This window comes from Platichthys flesus, chromosome 2 (genome assembly GCF_949316205.1).
Source record: "Platichthys flesus chromosome 2, fPlaFle2.1, whole genome shotgun sequence".
NCBI lineage: Eukaryota > Metazoa > Chordata > Actinopteri > Pleuronectiformes > Pleuronectidae > Platichthys > Platichthys flesus.
In genome coordinates this window covers 15,525,242-15,539,715 of record NC_084946.1, presented here as the reverse complement: position 1 = coordinate 15,539,715, position 14,474 = coordinate 15,525,242, and the positions used below count along the sequence as shown (strand labels likewise).

Here is a 14,474-nt window from a genome sequence, read left to right as displayed (position 1 = left end):
TGTAGCACAGGGAGGGAGGGAGGATGATGGCAGGACACTGTAAGGAAAGAGAGGCAGAGGAAACACTGGTCTGTTGGGCAAAAATAATCTGCGATTACGAGGAGGAAGTAATAATTGTAGGTGTGTATGTGTTACAGGGGGAACATCAGAAACTCTGCTTGTTGCTTGTGTAAACTAAGGAATGTGGAGCATCTTGTTAAATTCTGTTTTAGTAGAGGAAAGATTGTTCAAGAAACTGGGTTTATTCTGAAGTGAGAAGCTCACAGACTTGGTGATGGAGGAAACAGTTGGTAGAGGTCGACTTTAAGACAACTGCTGGTTATATCTTTGTGATATTCAAAGAGGTTTTCCCTTATTCTCATGAGGTTATGACATGACTTTATGCTCAAAATCTCAGAATTATTTTCTTCATTATGGTCCTAATACAAAACAAAAAAGCAACTATCACTCTACCTATGAGAGAATCCTGTATTTTTCCCTCAGTTAATGAATTGCAGTTTCATTTGAGGGTCCCACACATCTTTGTAGGAACAGAAACCTTCAACCAGAGAATAACTGCAAACTCCTGTGTGGGTGAATAAGACCTTTGGTTAATCTCCTTAGAGTTCTCACTCACTGCTGGACAGTTTTGACTCTGTCTCTTTCAGGAACAAGCAGCAGTGTAAAGGGATTACAGTTTGAAATTGAGATACCGATCCCACTAATGCTCTGCTACTTTATCATATTGGGGCTCATTCACTGTCTATACACCTCTAATATCTACAAGGATCTCATTTCTACTCTGTGGGATTCTGCCCACTTTGAGGGTTTTATATGTTCTGCCCGCAGCTATATGGGATGTTTCCTTCTTTCAACAACATCATGGCAGCCTCATGGCATTTTCTCATTATAACACTTCATACGTGTGTGCACTGTGCAGTGTCTGTGTGTGTGTGTGTGATATAACAGGGTGTATTTACGTGCGTGTTCCCTCATGTGTGAAAAAAACACAATAGAGACAGATGGTTGTGGGATGTGTTGGCTGACTGTTTACAGCTTATTTAAGGCAGCCGCTGTTTCAGTGGCACATGCAGCAGCAGCCGCAGCAGCACTTAAAGGCAGCAGCTTCATGTGTGACATGATGTGGGGTTACAGCACGGCCGGCTCTTCACTCCTCTGCAGCTATTTTTATACAGGAGCAGGAGCAGTGTACGTGGTGACCTGAGCGGTTCGATCCTGACTTCCTGCCTGAGCGAGATGGGCCCTAATCGGGTCCACTCCATCTTCCTGACTGTCGGAGGTTTTAACGATGAAACCTTCACTGATAGATCTATTAGCTGCTCATCAGGGGGATAGTGGGCATATGTAATCTCTTAATCTGCAGGAAATCTCTTCCTGCTTATGAACACAGGGAGGATGAATTACATATTTAAGATGATTTTCTGTATATTTGTCCCCGACAGTGACTTTTAAAGTGACATCACACGTTTTGCAGCTGTGAAAACATACTAAATCTATAAGTAAGAGGTTTATGTAATAGTCACCTCTGTCCATTGTTTGGCCTGTTTGTTTGTTTGTCAAAGGGATTATGCTAAACTACTGGATTGATTTCTATCAAACTGGAATGTGGAAGGATGTGGTCTAATTCAGGGAATAACCAAATATATTTTGGTGCGGATGCGGACAAAGGGGTGGATCTGGGAATTTGGTCTCTTTCTTTAACATTGCAAGATATCTTCAGTTTTTTTTTTTTGACTCATGGTAATGCTTACGGTATATAATCTATAATCTAATCTATTAGTCAATGCAACGTTGTTCAGATCAAAAACAAACAGATAGCGTTTTTTGAATCTGGTTTCATATAAGGGTAAATCATCTCCTCGAACACTTTTGATCAAGGTGGCTAATCCAGGATAGTTTTTCCACTTAAAAAAGGTGAGAAAGGGAGTTGGCCTCGGGGAGTTCTGCACTCTCAGGGTGTTCTTCTAGTTAGGATAAGATTCGATTGAGATGACTTCACTATCTTTCAAATGACCTGCATGGACATGATGATGCTGCAGAAAATGTTAAGGGAAATTCATTTGAGGACAACAAGGTTCTTGTTGACATTAAAACGATTTCAGTTCTTCTTTTGCTGCACAGACGTGGACGTGGATGTGAGAGAGAGGAGAGTGAGAAACATCTAATGATTGTCCACAGATTAAGCATCTGTGAAAATGACACTGGAGACCCAATCAAGACAAGCTTATGCAGCCAGAGGCCTGGGAGGATGTCATTAAGTAGTCAGAGAGGAGGATGTGTCACAGCATAAACCGCACACGTTTGATTATTCACCAAAATGAACCACAAACCCAGATGCACGCATGCATAGCAATAGGTGAAGATGAATCAGCATGCACAGCCATATTTGGTTCAGGTCTCGGTTGCGGTTTAACAATCAGGGAAACGGCCTCCCTCTCTTTCTCGTCCTCCATGGCGTGACGTCTCTCGGCAGAGCGGCTCGCGTCAGAGGCGGCGGACTGAAGCCCATACGCTCGCTGTGTGTTGGCAAACTGAGGTGATGTTTTGGATGAGGGCTTGAATAAACATGGCCTCTGTTGTCACTGTGAAAAAAGACTCATTTACTCGCTCCAGGAGCATCACAAGCTGCCATTCACTCATTCTTAGGATTCAGATTGTTTGAATGTGAATGGAGAGACAGTGGATTTCTTAAGATAATCCCTTTTTTCCCATGCAGTGCTGCTGATCTGTTTCTCCAGCTGACTGGTTTATTTTCTGATAGAGGAAGCAGTGGTAGTAGTACAGTAGTGTTTAGCAGCAGTTGCAGTGTCTGCTCTGAGAATAATTAATTAAGTCAATTGATCTTTGTTGTACTGAGATGAAAAACCATTCAGAAAACAGAACTTCATTAGTGTGAAAATCCGAATATAACTAAAATATATCAAAATATCTATATGTCTCTCACACAAATGTTTTGGGAAATTAAATGCTGGAACCCATGCTGTTGTGAGATCAGGGTAAACTGTAAGTCGTCATGCAGACGGATGCACATGTGTGTTTTTTTGCGGTGACATCATGTCTGCAGATTACATCACATTTTTATTTCACTACAGAGCAGTTCAGTCTTGTTGCCTTGGCTTTCCCGGAACATGTTCTTATGTAAACACAGCACTGCCTCTGTTTCATACCACAATGGAGCTGTGGTAAGTGGGGGTTCAGTCTGTGGGGAATGGGGATGATGAATGCTTTTGTTTGTTATGCTCGTCCAAATTTTTATTCATTTTCATGATTGTGATGGCTGGCAGTGGATTGTTACTTTGATATAAACCAATTCTACTGTACCACTACTACTACAGTAGTACTATGGCGCTGTAACAAAAGATAGGGTTAGACATTTAGTCTGACCGTCCATCCATCCATCGGCCATACCGTTTATGCTCATTAATCCCAGCTGACTTTGGGAGAGGCAGGGTACAGCACTGTGCAGCCTGTCTTGAATTAGTTAATAATGGTTCATAACATAAATCTTTATAAAGCATATACCTGACATCAGAATCACTGTTTCTGCTGGAAAATCCATTGAAGGAGTAGTTTCCCTTAAGCATTTCAGCTTCCTTCAGTTGATTTAAACCTGTGGGGCAGGAAAACATGCTCTGAGTGAGTGTGTTTTCACTCAACTGTTTTCAAGGATGTGATTTCTTTTGTGATTAAACATCACGATTGTAGGAGCCACAACTGTCCACTCAGCTCTGCTGTATCAAGCTCCGCTGCTCTGGGCCATTCAAGAGGCACCGCTGTGGCCGCATGGCCCCTCGTGTATTGTCCACGGATGGCACCCCCAGCCTCCTCGTGATTTGTAGACGATCTGATTGGCAGCTCGGTTCTGTGCAGTGATTTGTCCCATGTGAGGGGCTCTGCCTCTGCCATTGCTACCGTCGCTGCAACTGTGCATGAATACAGAATCTTGGCATTTGCTGAATTTAAGGTAGCATCTTTTCAATTAGAGCCCAGTGAAATACCTTTTCAGCCTCTCGAGTGGCCTGGCGAACTGCAGCCAAGAGGGCCCCGGCGGTATAATGATCCCTGGCACAATAGTAGCACTGTTCTCAAACCCGTTCTCAGGAAACCGCACAACATGTGCCATTGTGCAGTGTGCTTTGCTGCCCAACCACGTTGCCTGGCTTTAGCCAGAGACACCGAGAGTCCAGGCTGCGCAGTGGGGCTCGCAGAGGACTGCTCGGTGTAGAACAGGCTTTATTCACCTCACACTACGTTTGATGTGTTAAAATAATATTACAAAAACAAAAAACACTACATTTAAAAGGGAAGAATGTGGAGCGGAAGGAGCCTTGGGGGAACAAAGAGAGTTGAGTGGTTGCCAGGAACGGACCTACAGACAACCCTAACCATTGTTGCCACGTTGAACCCTCCTTAATTAAAGAGGAAACGGAGGGTAAGTGACAAGCAGAAAAATGGAGGCACAAAGACTGCTAGATGGTTCCTAGCTGGTTATAGCTGGTTCTTCTCTTTTTGTCTTGGTGCTGCGGGTTCAACCATTTGTGTGTGTTCCTCCTCTGTGGCCTCCAACGGGCTCTCTATTATAGCCTCCGCTGCCGTTTATGCAGCAGAGCAAAGGACAGCATTCAGGACCGGCCAGAGAGGGGCCTCTGGTCAACAGCATCTAGGAGAAACAAGTCACAGGGGCCTTTTTAGGGACCCCACAAGCCAGCTGGTCAGCTGAGACACCACAGCAGGAAACCCAGGAAATAAAGGCTTGAAGCGAAGCCCAGTGTGTCACCGTCAACTGAAGGCTCTGCTTCCTCTGTACGTAGACCTGTCAGCTGATGTATCAATTATTCCTGAGATTTGCAAAAACATCTATTTAAACCACAAATATAATTATTATTTTAAGATGCTTAGTCTCGTAGTCACTTTGAGCTTGCTTATGTCATCTACTCAAAGTTGCGACAATTCTGCCAATCACAACAATGTAATTCCATCCATTCAACCACAGCAAACACCAACTCCAAAAATAAAACAATATTATCACGATACAATTTTGATCTCTAGCAATGTGACAAATGTTCAATGATAGATTTCGTCCCACATTAGCTGGTAGAACCAAAGTGTGAGGGAGATATTAGTCTTCACACAGAACCCTGGTCTCCATCAGTTGCTAAAATAGTGTGATTCAGCCTTAATGAATACAAATCACCTGTGTGGGTGTCAAAGAGTTTGCAGAGTCTCTAAGAGATGACACATTATAAAAAAAACTGTGAAAACATTTTAACATAATTTCTGTATTAAATAAGATCTGAGTAGTTTATATAAGGTTGGTATTTATAGTGGATGTTTGTGTTGTCACAGTGATCCATTGATTTAGTAACAAAAGGGAATGGAACCATCATATGAAGTGTTCAGATACACTGTATCTTTAAGACAAACATTTCTGAATAAAACCTTAAAATCCTCCTGATGTTTGGGCAAAAAAATGGTTTGAATTGTTAGGCGGAATTAATTATATACTTTTAATGTTGGAAGTTTAGTAGATGTTGGACAGGTATGAGATTTTTAGAAATGATGGTCAGATCCTGATAGCTGAATATGCAGCTCGACTGATTTCAGTCTCATACCCTCGTCTCTCTCCTCTTGTTTCCTGGCCTTGTACTTCCTGTTTTACAATGACATCAAGAAGAACATCCCTTAATCCAGCTCTGATATTGCAAAATATTTGAGTCCACATGGAGTCATGAAATGAAATGAGTGGTTGATGGAAGTGTCACTGCTCCTGTCTTATACTAGCACCATTAGTGAAAGGACATCGATCTTCCTGATTCATAACAAGGTGTCTGTTTTTTCTCTCTACCACAGATCCCTGGTGGAAAATATAAACCTCCCTCCCAACGCATTACAAAATATCGGATTATTACACACACGCAGATATGAGTGAAGATAAACCAACCGAGACTGTGGAAACGGCTCCTGCGGAGGGGAACGCTATTCCTAATGGGAAAGGCCATGACCCCGGTGAGGAGATCACCGCATCGGCCAAAAGCCAAGCAGCAGAGGACAGTGAAAAGTGAGTATATTCCTTCATAACACAGTGTCTCTGAATAAGGTTTTGAAATGAACTGCTATGAGATATCATTTTATTCTATTTTGTTGAGAAAAATCTGAGATATAGGCAGTGGAACCAAAATAATATGGCTACTTGGTCTCCAATTCCTAAATGCAACAGGGGGACGCATCAAATCTGTGCTAAACAACCTCTTTTCAATCAAATTCCATCCATTTCTCCTTTTTGGAATTGCTACTATTAAAGCCAGGCGGTTGGATTCGTGATTACTTGTCTTATCTGCCATCTACTGAAGACGTCGTTTCTCATACATCACGTCCCATTACAAGCTGTATGTCGTGAGCACAACAACAAATGTCATCGGGGTCGTGTGTTGCATGCGCCTGTTTCATTACTAATCGAGAGGTTGCTTTGACCAGCATGAGGAGGAACTGACCCTCACCTATAGGATTTGACTGTTGTTCTATACATGAGCTCCATGGATTAGTTAAATATCTGAATGAATCAGCGCTCACGATACATCAGTGACAGAGACACCACACGGCAGCTAATGGTGTGTGTGTAGTGATGATAGTGATCGTGTCATCCTGCTGCCTCCGGGCGGCAGCTCGGCCTCGTCACTTGTCACATAATTGCAGGGTTGCGGGGACAATTTGTGTAGCAGCAAATACTTAACGTCCATTCACTGCCTGTCGGAGTGCCTTTGAGCCAATTCTTAACCTCCTACCTGCTTATTCACTGTGAATTATAATTACTGAGGGACAATGGGATAAACTCGGTGTCTGACGATCATGTCACTGGTCATTTTGCAGTATTTTTTGTCTCATGATTGTCTGTATTGGGTGGGCGTGGCTCGTGAGGTAGAGCGGGTTGTCCACTAACCAGGAGGTTGGCGGGTCGATCGCAAAGTGTCCCTGGACAAGACACTGAACACCAAATTGCTCCTGTGTGATAGGTCTTGAGAGAGTGCTGCACATAGATGGACCTCATGAGTGTGTGTGAATGGTTGAAAGGCAAATCTCTACTTCAACGCCCTTTGTCATCTGGACTGGAGAAGTGCTCTATGTATTCAGACCGTTAACCATGTAATAGATGGTTTAATTAAAATGTCTCTCTCCACAACACAGATTTTAATTCATTGGTCCCTTCACTGTAATACTTGCCTCATTATATTATGACTGAGGGTGTTGTTTTTCCACTTTGTGCTCTCGTTGGGTGATGGATGGCCTCTCTACGCTGTGCCTGTAGAGAGACTGTACCCAATAGTACCATGAATGACAGGTATGTATGTTACAATAATAATAATGTGTCCAGTCTGTTTCTCTTGTATGGAAATTTGCACACCGATGAACAAAAAGGAACATTGTTGTGAAAGCGGAGCTGGCATGTTCTGTAACAAAGAAATGACATTGTTGGCTATGAGTATCTGTGTTTTTGTGAGTCGATGGTGACTCGATGTTCATGTGACCTTTTTTCTTCTCATCAGTCCTCCCAGAACTGAGAACAGTGCGGTCAACCTCCCCGAGAGCCAGGAGTTCTTATCCGAGGTGGAGGACAAAAATACCATACGCTTCACGGATGTAAGCTCCAACACAGCCAGCACGCCATTTTCATATTCTCCCTCATATACTGTATTTATATAGCAATGATTCCCAAGATGTTATAATCAAAGCCATAAGACCAAGAAACTCAAGCTAACTGAAGCTTTATATTTTACAGTTAAACCACAAACCTTATTACAGACACCTTCACACATCTAGGTACAAACAGGCCTTCATCAACAGTTCCCTTATGAAAACATTAAAATTCACTAGACCCAGATTTTTATTTTGATCTGCACCAAATTGCTCAGTCTTAACGAGGATCATTATGCTCATATGTCTCCTCTCTCTTGCTTTCGGTTGTAGTTTGAAGGAAAAACCTCGTTCGGGATGTCCGTCTTCAACCTGGGCAACGCCATCATGGGAAGTGGAATCCTGGGTCTGGCGTTCGCCATGGCCAACACAGGGGTCGTGCTGTTTCTGTAAGTTAGCCCGTGCATGTCTCTTCATGATGTCAGACTGTGTGCAAACTTACATCCCACTGATGCCGTGTGACTCATCCTCTTCCCACTGAGCTCTTCCCACTTGCCGGCCACATCACACAGAATAGCACCTAATTGTATTGTAATTGGCTCGTCAGCAGATCCTGTTTATAACACTGAAGACACATTCATCTGATTATAAAGGATCAGATCAACAGTCTAAGGGAAATAATTAGCTTGTGACATAAATGTGTGCAGCTGCAATTACTAATGCAGAAAATAACCACGTGTCTGTATGGTTGATTCTGTATGGATCTGAAGGGCTTATAGTTTGAAAGCCTCCGCAGCAGCGTTGTCTGTCAAGATTATGACGCAGAGGACTGCAGCTTGTAGCATTGATTATTTATGTTCATCCGTGTTTATAACTTTGAGTGTTTGTCAATATGGAATGATGAAGGAGAGAACCAGAGCTGTCAAGACACTTTGTTTATCCCCGGTTGAGGTAAACATATTGTAGCCTCGTTTCTGGCTCTACTCTGACATCGTTCATTAAGGTCTGTTCTCTACCAATGGGATCAGTCGACGTCAAACCGATCACTTTAAAATGTACCTCTGACAAACATGATTCATTTTTTTTTTACATGCTGTACTTTCTCGTTGTCGACAAATCCCATGATGAGACGAAAAGTCATCGTCGCAGAACAATTTTCGACCACTGAAGATGACAATTATTACAATCATATGTAATAATATGTAATCATATGTAGTTCCATTTGTTTTTCATTCTTTTTAAAAGGCTACGTTAAAAGAGTGCTTGCTAAGGCAGCTGGGCTCCGAAGCAAAGGCACTAGGGCTGACTCTTTTTTACATGATATTCAAACATTCATTCGATCAGGGGGGGGATACGTTCATGTTCAAACTTCAACAAACCGTTTGAATTCAAAAATCTCCGTCTCATTAGTTTTTAGATGTAAGGGCGTTCTACTAAAACACAACAGCAAAAAGACAGCGGTGTAATACTGGACCGATGTCTGTTTTGGTGTTTGGCAAAAGCCATCAGATTCGCTCGAGGGTTCTCTCAGCACATATCACGGACAGCATCAACACTTCCCCTCCTCGGCTTCCTCCTGCTGTTTTGACACCTCCTCCAGATGGTGCTAGCCTGTGACTGGCTGGTGCTAAAGTCAGTTTCATTTCGTGAAAATTGTTTTTTTAGGGCACTGCAGAAGAACATCGCTGGCAAAATCCAGGCAGTGCAGATTATTTGCAATATAACGTTGTTTTTCCCCCACTCTGTTTTTTTATTGAAGCTTTCTTGTGAAAAGTCAAAATCCACAAAAAAGGGACTTTTCATTTCCCACAGAAAACACTTACTGTGGTTCTAACAGGACATTGACTACATCCACCGTCCACCAGCTAGTTTGGCTTTGAATGGAATGTCAGAGCCGACGCCAATGTTACCCGGGCTACAGCAGAGCTCATGGCTGGTCAGGAATCCTCTGGGTTAGAGGCGGGATCTTCACCACACACGCTTGAAGAAGTTGACCAATCACAGGAGAGTGGACCTGCTGGCCAATCAGAACAGATTTGGTTTTACTGGGAGGTTGGCCAAATGGAAAAACTAAGAATTTCAGACAGAGGGCAAACAGAGGTGCTGCTGTAACGTACATTATGAGACAACTGCGTATTTTGAATATTACAGCATGTAAACCTATTCTATTAGACCCCAGAATAAACACCACTTTAAATAATTGCAATATGGGCACTCAGAATAAGTATCCCTGAATACAGAGCTCCATGGAGACCTGAAACAATGTGACCGCAAATTCATAATTCGTTAGCATTTAAGATTTAAACTCAGCGCTGCTTTTGAAGTCCATCTCTAAAATGGCAAGCAAGGACGTCATTTAAACTCGCTCCCTAGGCGGTCATGACCCAAAGGATTGTCCCTCGTGTTCAAGAAAGCTCCTTATTTTTGAGCTAAGTTCTTTTTTTCTTCAAGCTGTCTGATGTCTGGACCTGCTGAGCCTTGTGTCACTTAGACGGCTCAGAAATGAACTCTGTCGCTGATTTATTGCAAATTTTCACACTGATGAATTAATTTAATTGTGTGCAAATTAATGGTACGTGACCGAATGGAGCAGATGGGCGTATATATTAATCGGTCCATGCAGTAGTTGAAACACTGTGTCTTTTGTGTGTGTGTCTGTATGATCTTTTTATCAAACAATAGAGGAGCTACTGAGAAACACAGGCTGGGTCAGTGACATATTTGGCAAAGGGATACAGGCATGTTTTCCATGCTCCACATTTGACTCCAGGCTGACGATTGCCTCAAAAAACACGTCATCCCTTTCTGCCCGTCTGCCATGTAATGCTGAACCTTAAAGGTCCTTCTCCAAACGGGTACAGAGGAAAACATGTTTGCTCAAACTCAGACAGGGAAACAAAGGCTAAATATAGATCAAAGGCAAAAAATAGGCCTGTTGCACAATATTCGCATCACATAGGTTGTTTTCACGCTTGCAGGCAGATTCCGTACATTGAGCCTTAAACCTTCCATTCATCCGCTAATCTGAGGGAAAATGCGTCAGTTCACTCATTATACATATGAACATGTGTGCCTATTATAGCTGTAGCTATATAAATACCATGCACATATTATCAAAAGATAGAATGGCCTATATGGGCTGCATATATCCACCAGGTCCCAGCAGTCCTGTTTACCTGCACCAAATTTCAAAAATTGAGGAGTTGAGAAACGCTGCTGCAGACTTTTACAGCCACTTGCCAATTGGGTCTTTTTGGTCACGACATAGCCTTGGTCCATTCGTCAGACACTTATCACATTACGATCATGTGACATGTGTGTTCTGGTGTGTTAGTAAGGATGGGGGGAGACAAAATGTGCACAGATATTTTGAGTTTGAAAATGCTATTCACTAATGAAAACATGAATGTAGCTATATGGAATCAGTCCCCTAGATGTAACTGATTATTTTCCAGCGCGATTCAGGAATTATTGCAAAACTGTTGAGAAACGCCCTCTTAAGATTTGCCCCCTGAACCAACCAAGCAACAAAGGGACAGGGGTGAAAGCATAACCTCCCTGGTGGAGGTGATGCAAGTCAAGAGCTTGGCTTATTGTCAGGGATTAGCTGCACAGATTGTTCAATCCTATTTGCAGCTATAATATTTGAAGAATTCAGATGAAAGTGACGATAAAGTTGAGGTGAGGACAGCAGTGATGGCCACAACGTGACTCATAGACTTGCTGACCGTACTCCATTACTTATCATATCCACTGCATGATTGGGAAAGTCCTTTTTCTCCGTTTCCCTTGTGGCTCAGTGTTTCATATAACACAAGCTTTAGTTAGGGAGTCCTCAGTTGGTCAGTGGCCCCAGGCCTGGTAGGAATGCAACAGGGTGGAAAGCTGCGAGCAGGGCCACAGTGGCCCAAGCGTGTCAGTCCGTCTGACTGTCAGCAGATCTGTCCTCCCACTGCCACTCGACTGAAATCCTCAACGGCCAGTCTGCCCAGCATTCTTCCACACAGCCCGGAGAAAAGAGAAGCCAACCAATCAAAAAAAAACTATTAACTGGCCAAGAGTTGGAGTCGAGGTGAAAGACGGGATGTTTGGACTTTCCAAAAAGAAAGAGAGTGTGTGAGAGAAAGTTAATGTTGCCAACAGTAACGACAAAGTAGAGAGAAAATAGAAAATAGTTGGAATGAGGTGGACTGGGCCAGACAAATTGAGTGGATCAAGGCTCCATTCACAAAACTTCCTCATGCCAAGGATTCGTTCTGCTGGGGAATTCTGAATTCTAGCTTTAAAGTCAAAGGTTTTAACACATTCACCTCGTTAACCCGTAACACAGCATTAATGGAGAGTGTACACCCCCAGTGTCAAAGTGCATCAGTAGCAGTGTATCTAAACATAAATATACAGAGCTGCAGATACAGTGGAGAAGTCACTCATCAGACAAGTAGTCGATGTCTCGAGTGTCGTTTTTAATGTCTGTCTGTCCTCTTTCTTGTGAACATGTTATCTATCAGACATCCTGAGGGAAATTTTCAGTTTGACTAAAAAATGAAGTGATTCCATTTGGATTGATTTGTTGTTTATTCAGAACTTATTTAAAGAGGTTTTAGAACCAAAGCTTTATAATTTAAAATGCTGTTCAGACACAAAAAGATGTACAATAATGTTTCCTTAATAAAATACATTGTAAACATTTTGATTTGAATCAGGGACAACCTGATTAAGATTAAGATAATTTGTTACCCTTTTAAATTAATACAGAAATCTCCGATCCAAACTGACAGACATCACGTTTTGCCTCTTGGCCTCGTGTTTCTCAGCACATTCCATTCTGGAAGATTGGATACTTTTGAAATATAAACCTTGTTATAAATACAAGCACATACTTCAGAGGGATTCTAATGATAATAACAGTACAACAAGATTTAAGAGTAAATTGCTCATCTACATCTAAATAACATTGAGATTGTCTTGCTGCAAACTGAGGCACAGGCTGTCGTTGTGACTGAGTTGGATTATTCCCTCCGCTGACAAACTAAGAAGAACCAGATTAATGTTTGCCGAGGATCTCGACTCGCTGTGCCAATCTCAGCGCTGCATTGTAAATGTCTCTGTTGAAACCGTCCATCTGGAGCGTGTGTGTAGCGACTGGGGCCGAGGGCAGAGGGGCCGTGGGGGCAGCTGGAGTAACAGTCCAGTGTAAAGAGGATCCACAGGGATTCTCATCTTCCAACACAATCTATGTACATGGCATCCAGAAAATGTATGTCGGTGCTGCAGCTGTGTAAATGGCCCTCAGTGAAATGCGTGGTAATGTAACATATGAAGATGTGATACGTTGTGATAAATGTCGATGATGTGTGTGTTGTTCGTTGCAGGGTCCTTCTTACAGTGGTGGCCGGCCTTTCAGCATATTCCATCCATTTGCTGCTGAAGTGTTCTGGTATCGTGGGTACGTTACCGATTAGCAAACCTTTAAAATACATAAGGGATAAGATACATGTACACAATACAACAATTTGTCATGTATTATTAATTAGATTTGAAGTCTGTTTAAAGTCCAAGCCCTGGTTTGTGTGGATACTTCATTGTTTTTAATCTGGTGTGTGCTGCTCAGGTATTCGTGCGTATGAGCAGCTTGGCCAAAGAGCCTTCGGGACCCCGGGGAAAATGGCGGCAGGTATTGCCATCACACTGCAGAACATTGGAGGTGAGTCACACACCATCTGCCCTCCCACATGCACACGGCTTTCTTTTATTTTCCCTGACGTTTCTGGGATAATACTCACAAAATTCTGTTATTTTCTTTCCAGGGAATTTCATGTGCTCTGTGTGTGTATGTACATATATTCATATGTTAGAAATAACCCACTGGTATGTCTGTGTGTATATATCCTCTCCACAGCCATGTCCAGTTACCTGTACATAGTCAAGTCCGAGTTTCCTCTGGTCATCCAGGCCTTTCTGAATGTGGATAAACCTGCAGGGTGAGTAGTCAGTGATCTTATGTACGAAAACATTTGACTTCAGATCTATAAGGAACACTCCACCTTCTGACATTATCCAGAGATGAAGCTAAAACTTTCCAGAGTTTGCGCTGTAGGGGGAAGGATGGAGTCTGTCATTCATGATGTTTCACCTCATTTTTACATCTTCAATGAAATGAACACTACAACACACACCGGTGATCAGAACTAGCTAAAATGACGGAACCCATCTTTGAGAAAATGTGTGTTCGACATTTAGTTTGACTTTAAATTCGTCCCACGTCCCTTCCATTAATAGGGAGATGGTGGTATTAATGATTTATTCCGTAGCCCTCCATCAGGGGGCGATCAACATGCTTTGGCCTCACTTCTGGGGAGCTGTCTTGTCGCACACATCTTTAAAAACAGTCGATGCTATATACAGATATAAAGACCCAATTACAAGAAAAACTATGATTTTTTAGTTCTGTCTTCTATAGCTATCAAGTGTGCTATTGTGTGCTATAATGCTAAACAAGTGTGTGTGTGTGTGTGTGTGTGTGTGTGTGTGTGTGTGTGTGTGTATGGCAGTGTGGCCTGCGTTCAAACCTTTGTAATGTCACTTTATGAAATGCTGCAGAATCAGAAATGGATGAAGCATCATGACATAAAACTCTAAATATTGATCTCTACCGAAGTGTAGAGATCATATTGCAAGGGTCGAAATTCAGTAAATTCTGGAAAGACACTGTATTTGAAAAGATTCAATATTCATTTCCTCATAATGAGGAAAGAAACAGGCAGCGTGATGTTCTCTCACTCCTTCTTCGGGCTTCGTGTCAGCCTGTGCCAGTTATTGGCGAACCTGGCGCTGCAGCTCATGTG

General features: G+C 42.5%; 1 protein-coding gene across 2 annotated transcripts in view; it reads left to right on the top strand.

The window, feature by feature from the left end:
* The window catches only part of LOC133966158 (sodium-coupled neutral amino acid transporter 3-like), a 32,964-nt gene that overhangs the window by 6,990 nt on the left and 11,500 nt on the right, over positions 1–14,474 (top strand). Inside the window, exons 2-8 of one of the 2 annotated variants that reach the window (XM_062400942.1) lie at positions 5,851–6,058; positions 7,322–7,336; positions 7,542–7,635; positions 7,963–8,078; positions 13,002–13,075; positions 13,241–13,333; positions 13,529–13,610. In XM_062400942.1, the coding sequence (XP_062256926.1) occupies positions 5,922–6,058; positions 7,322–7,336; positions 7,542–7,635; positions 7,963–8,078; positions 13,002–13,075; positions 13,241–13,333; positions 13,529–13,610 (611 nt within the window). In that variant the 5' untranslated portion in view covers positions 5,851–5,921. The remainder of the gene's footprint in view (positions 1–5,850; positions 6,059–7,321; positions 7,337–7,541; positions 7,636–7,962; positions 8,079–13,001; positions 13,076–13,240; positions 13,334–13,528; positions 13,611–14,474) is intronic. The other variant, XM_062400949.1, reaches the window with a different exon arrangement.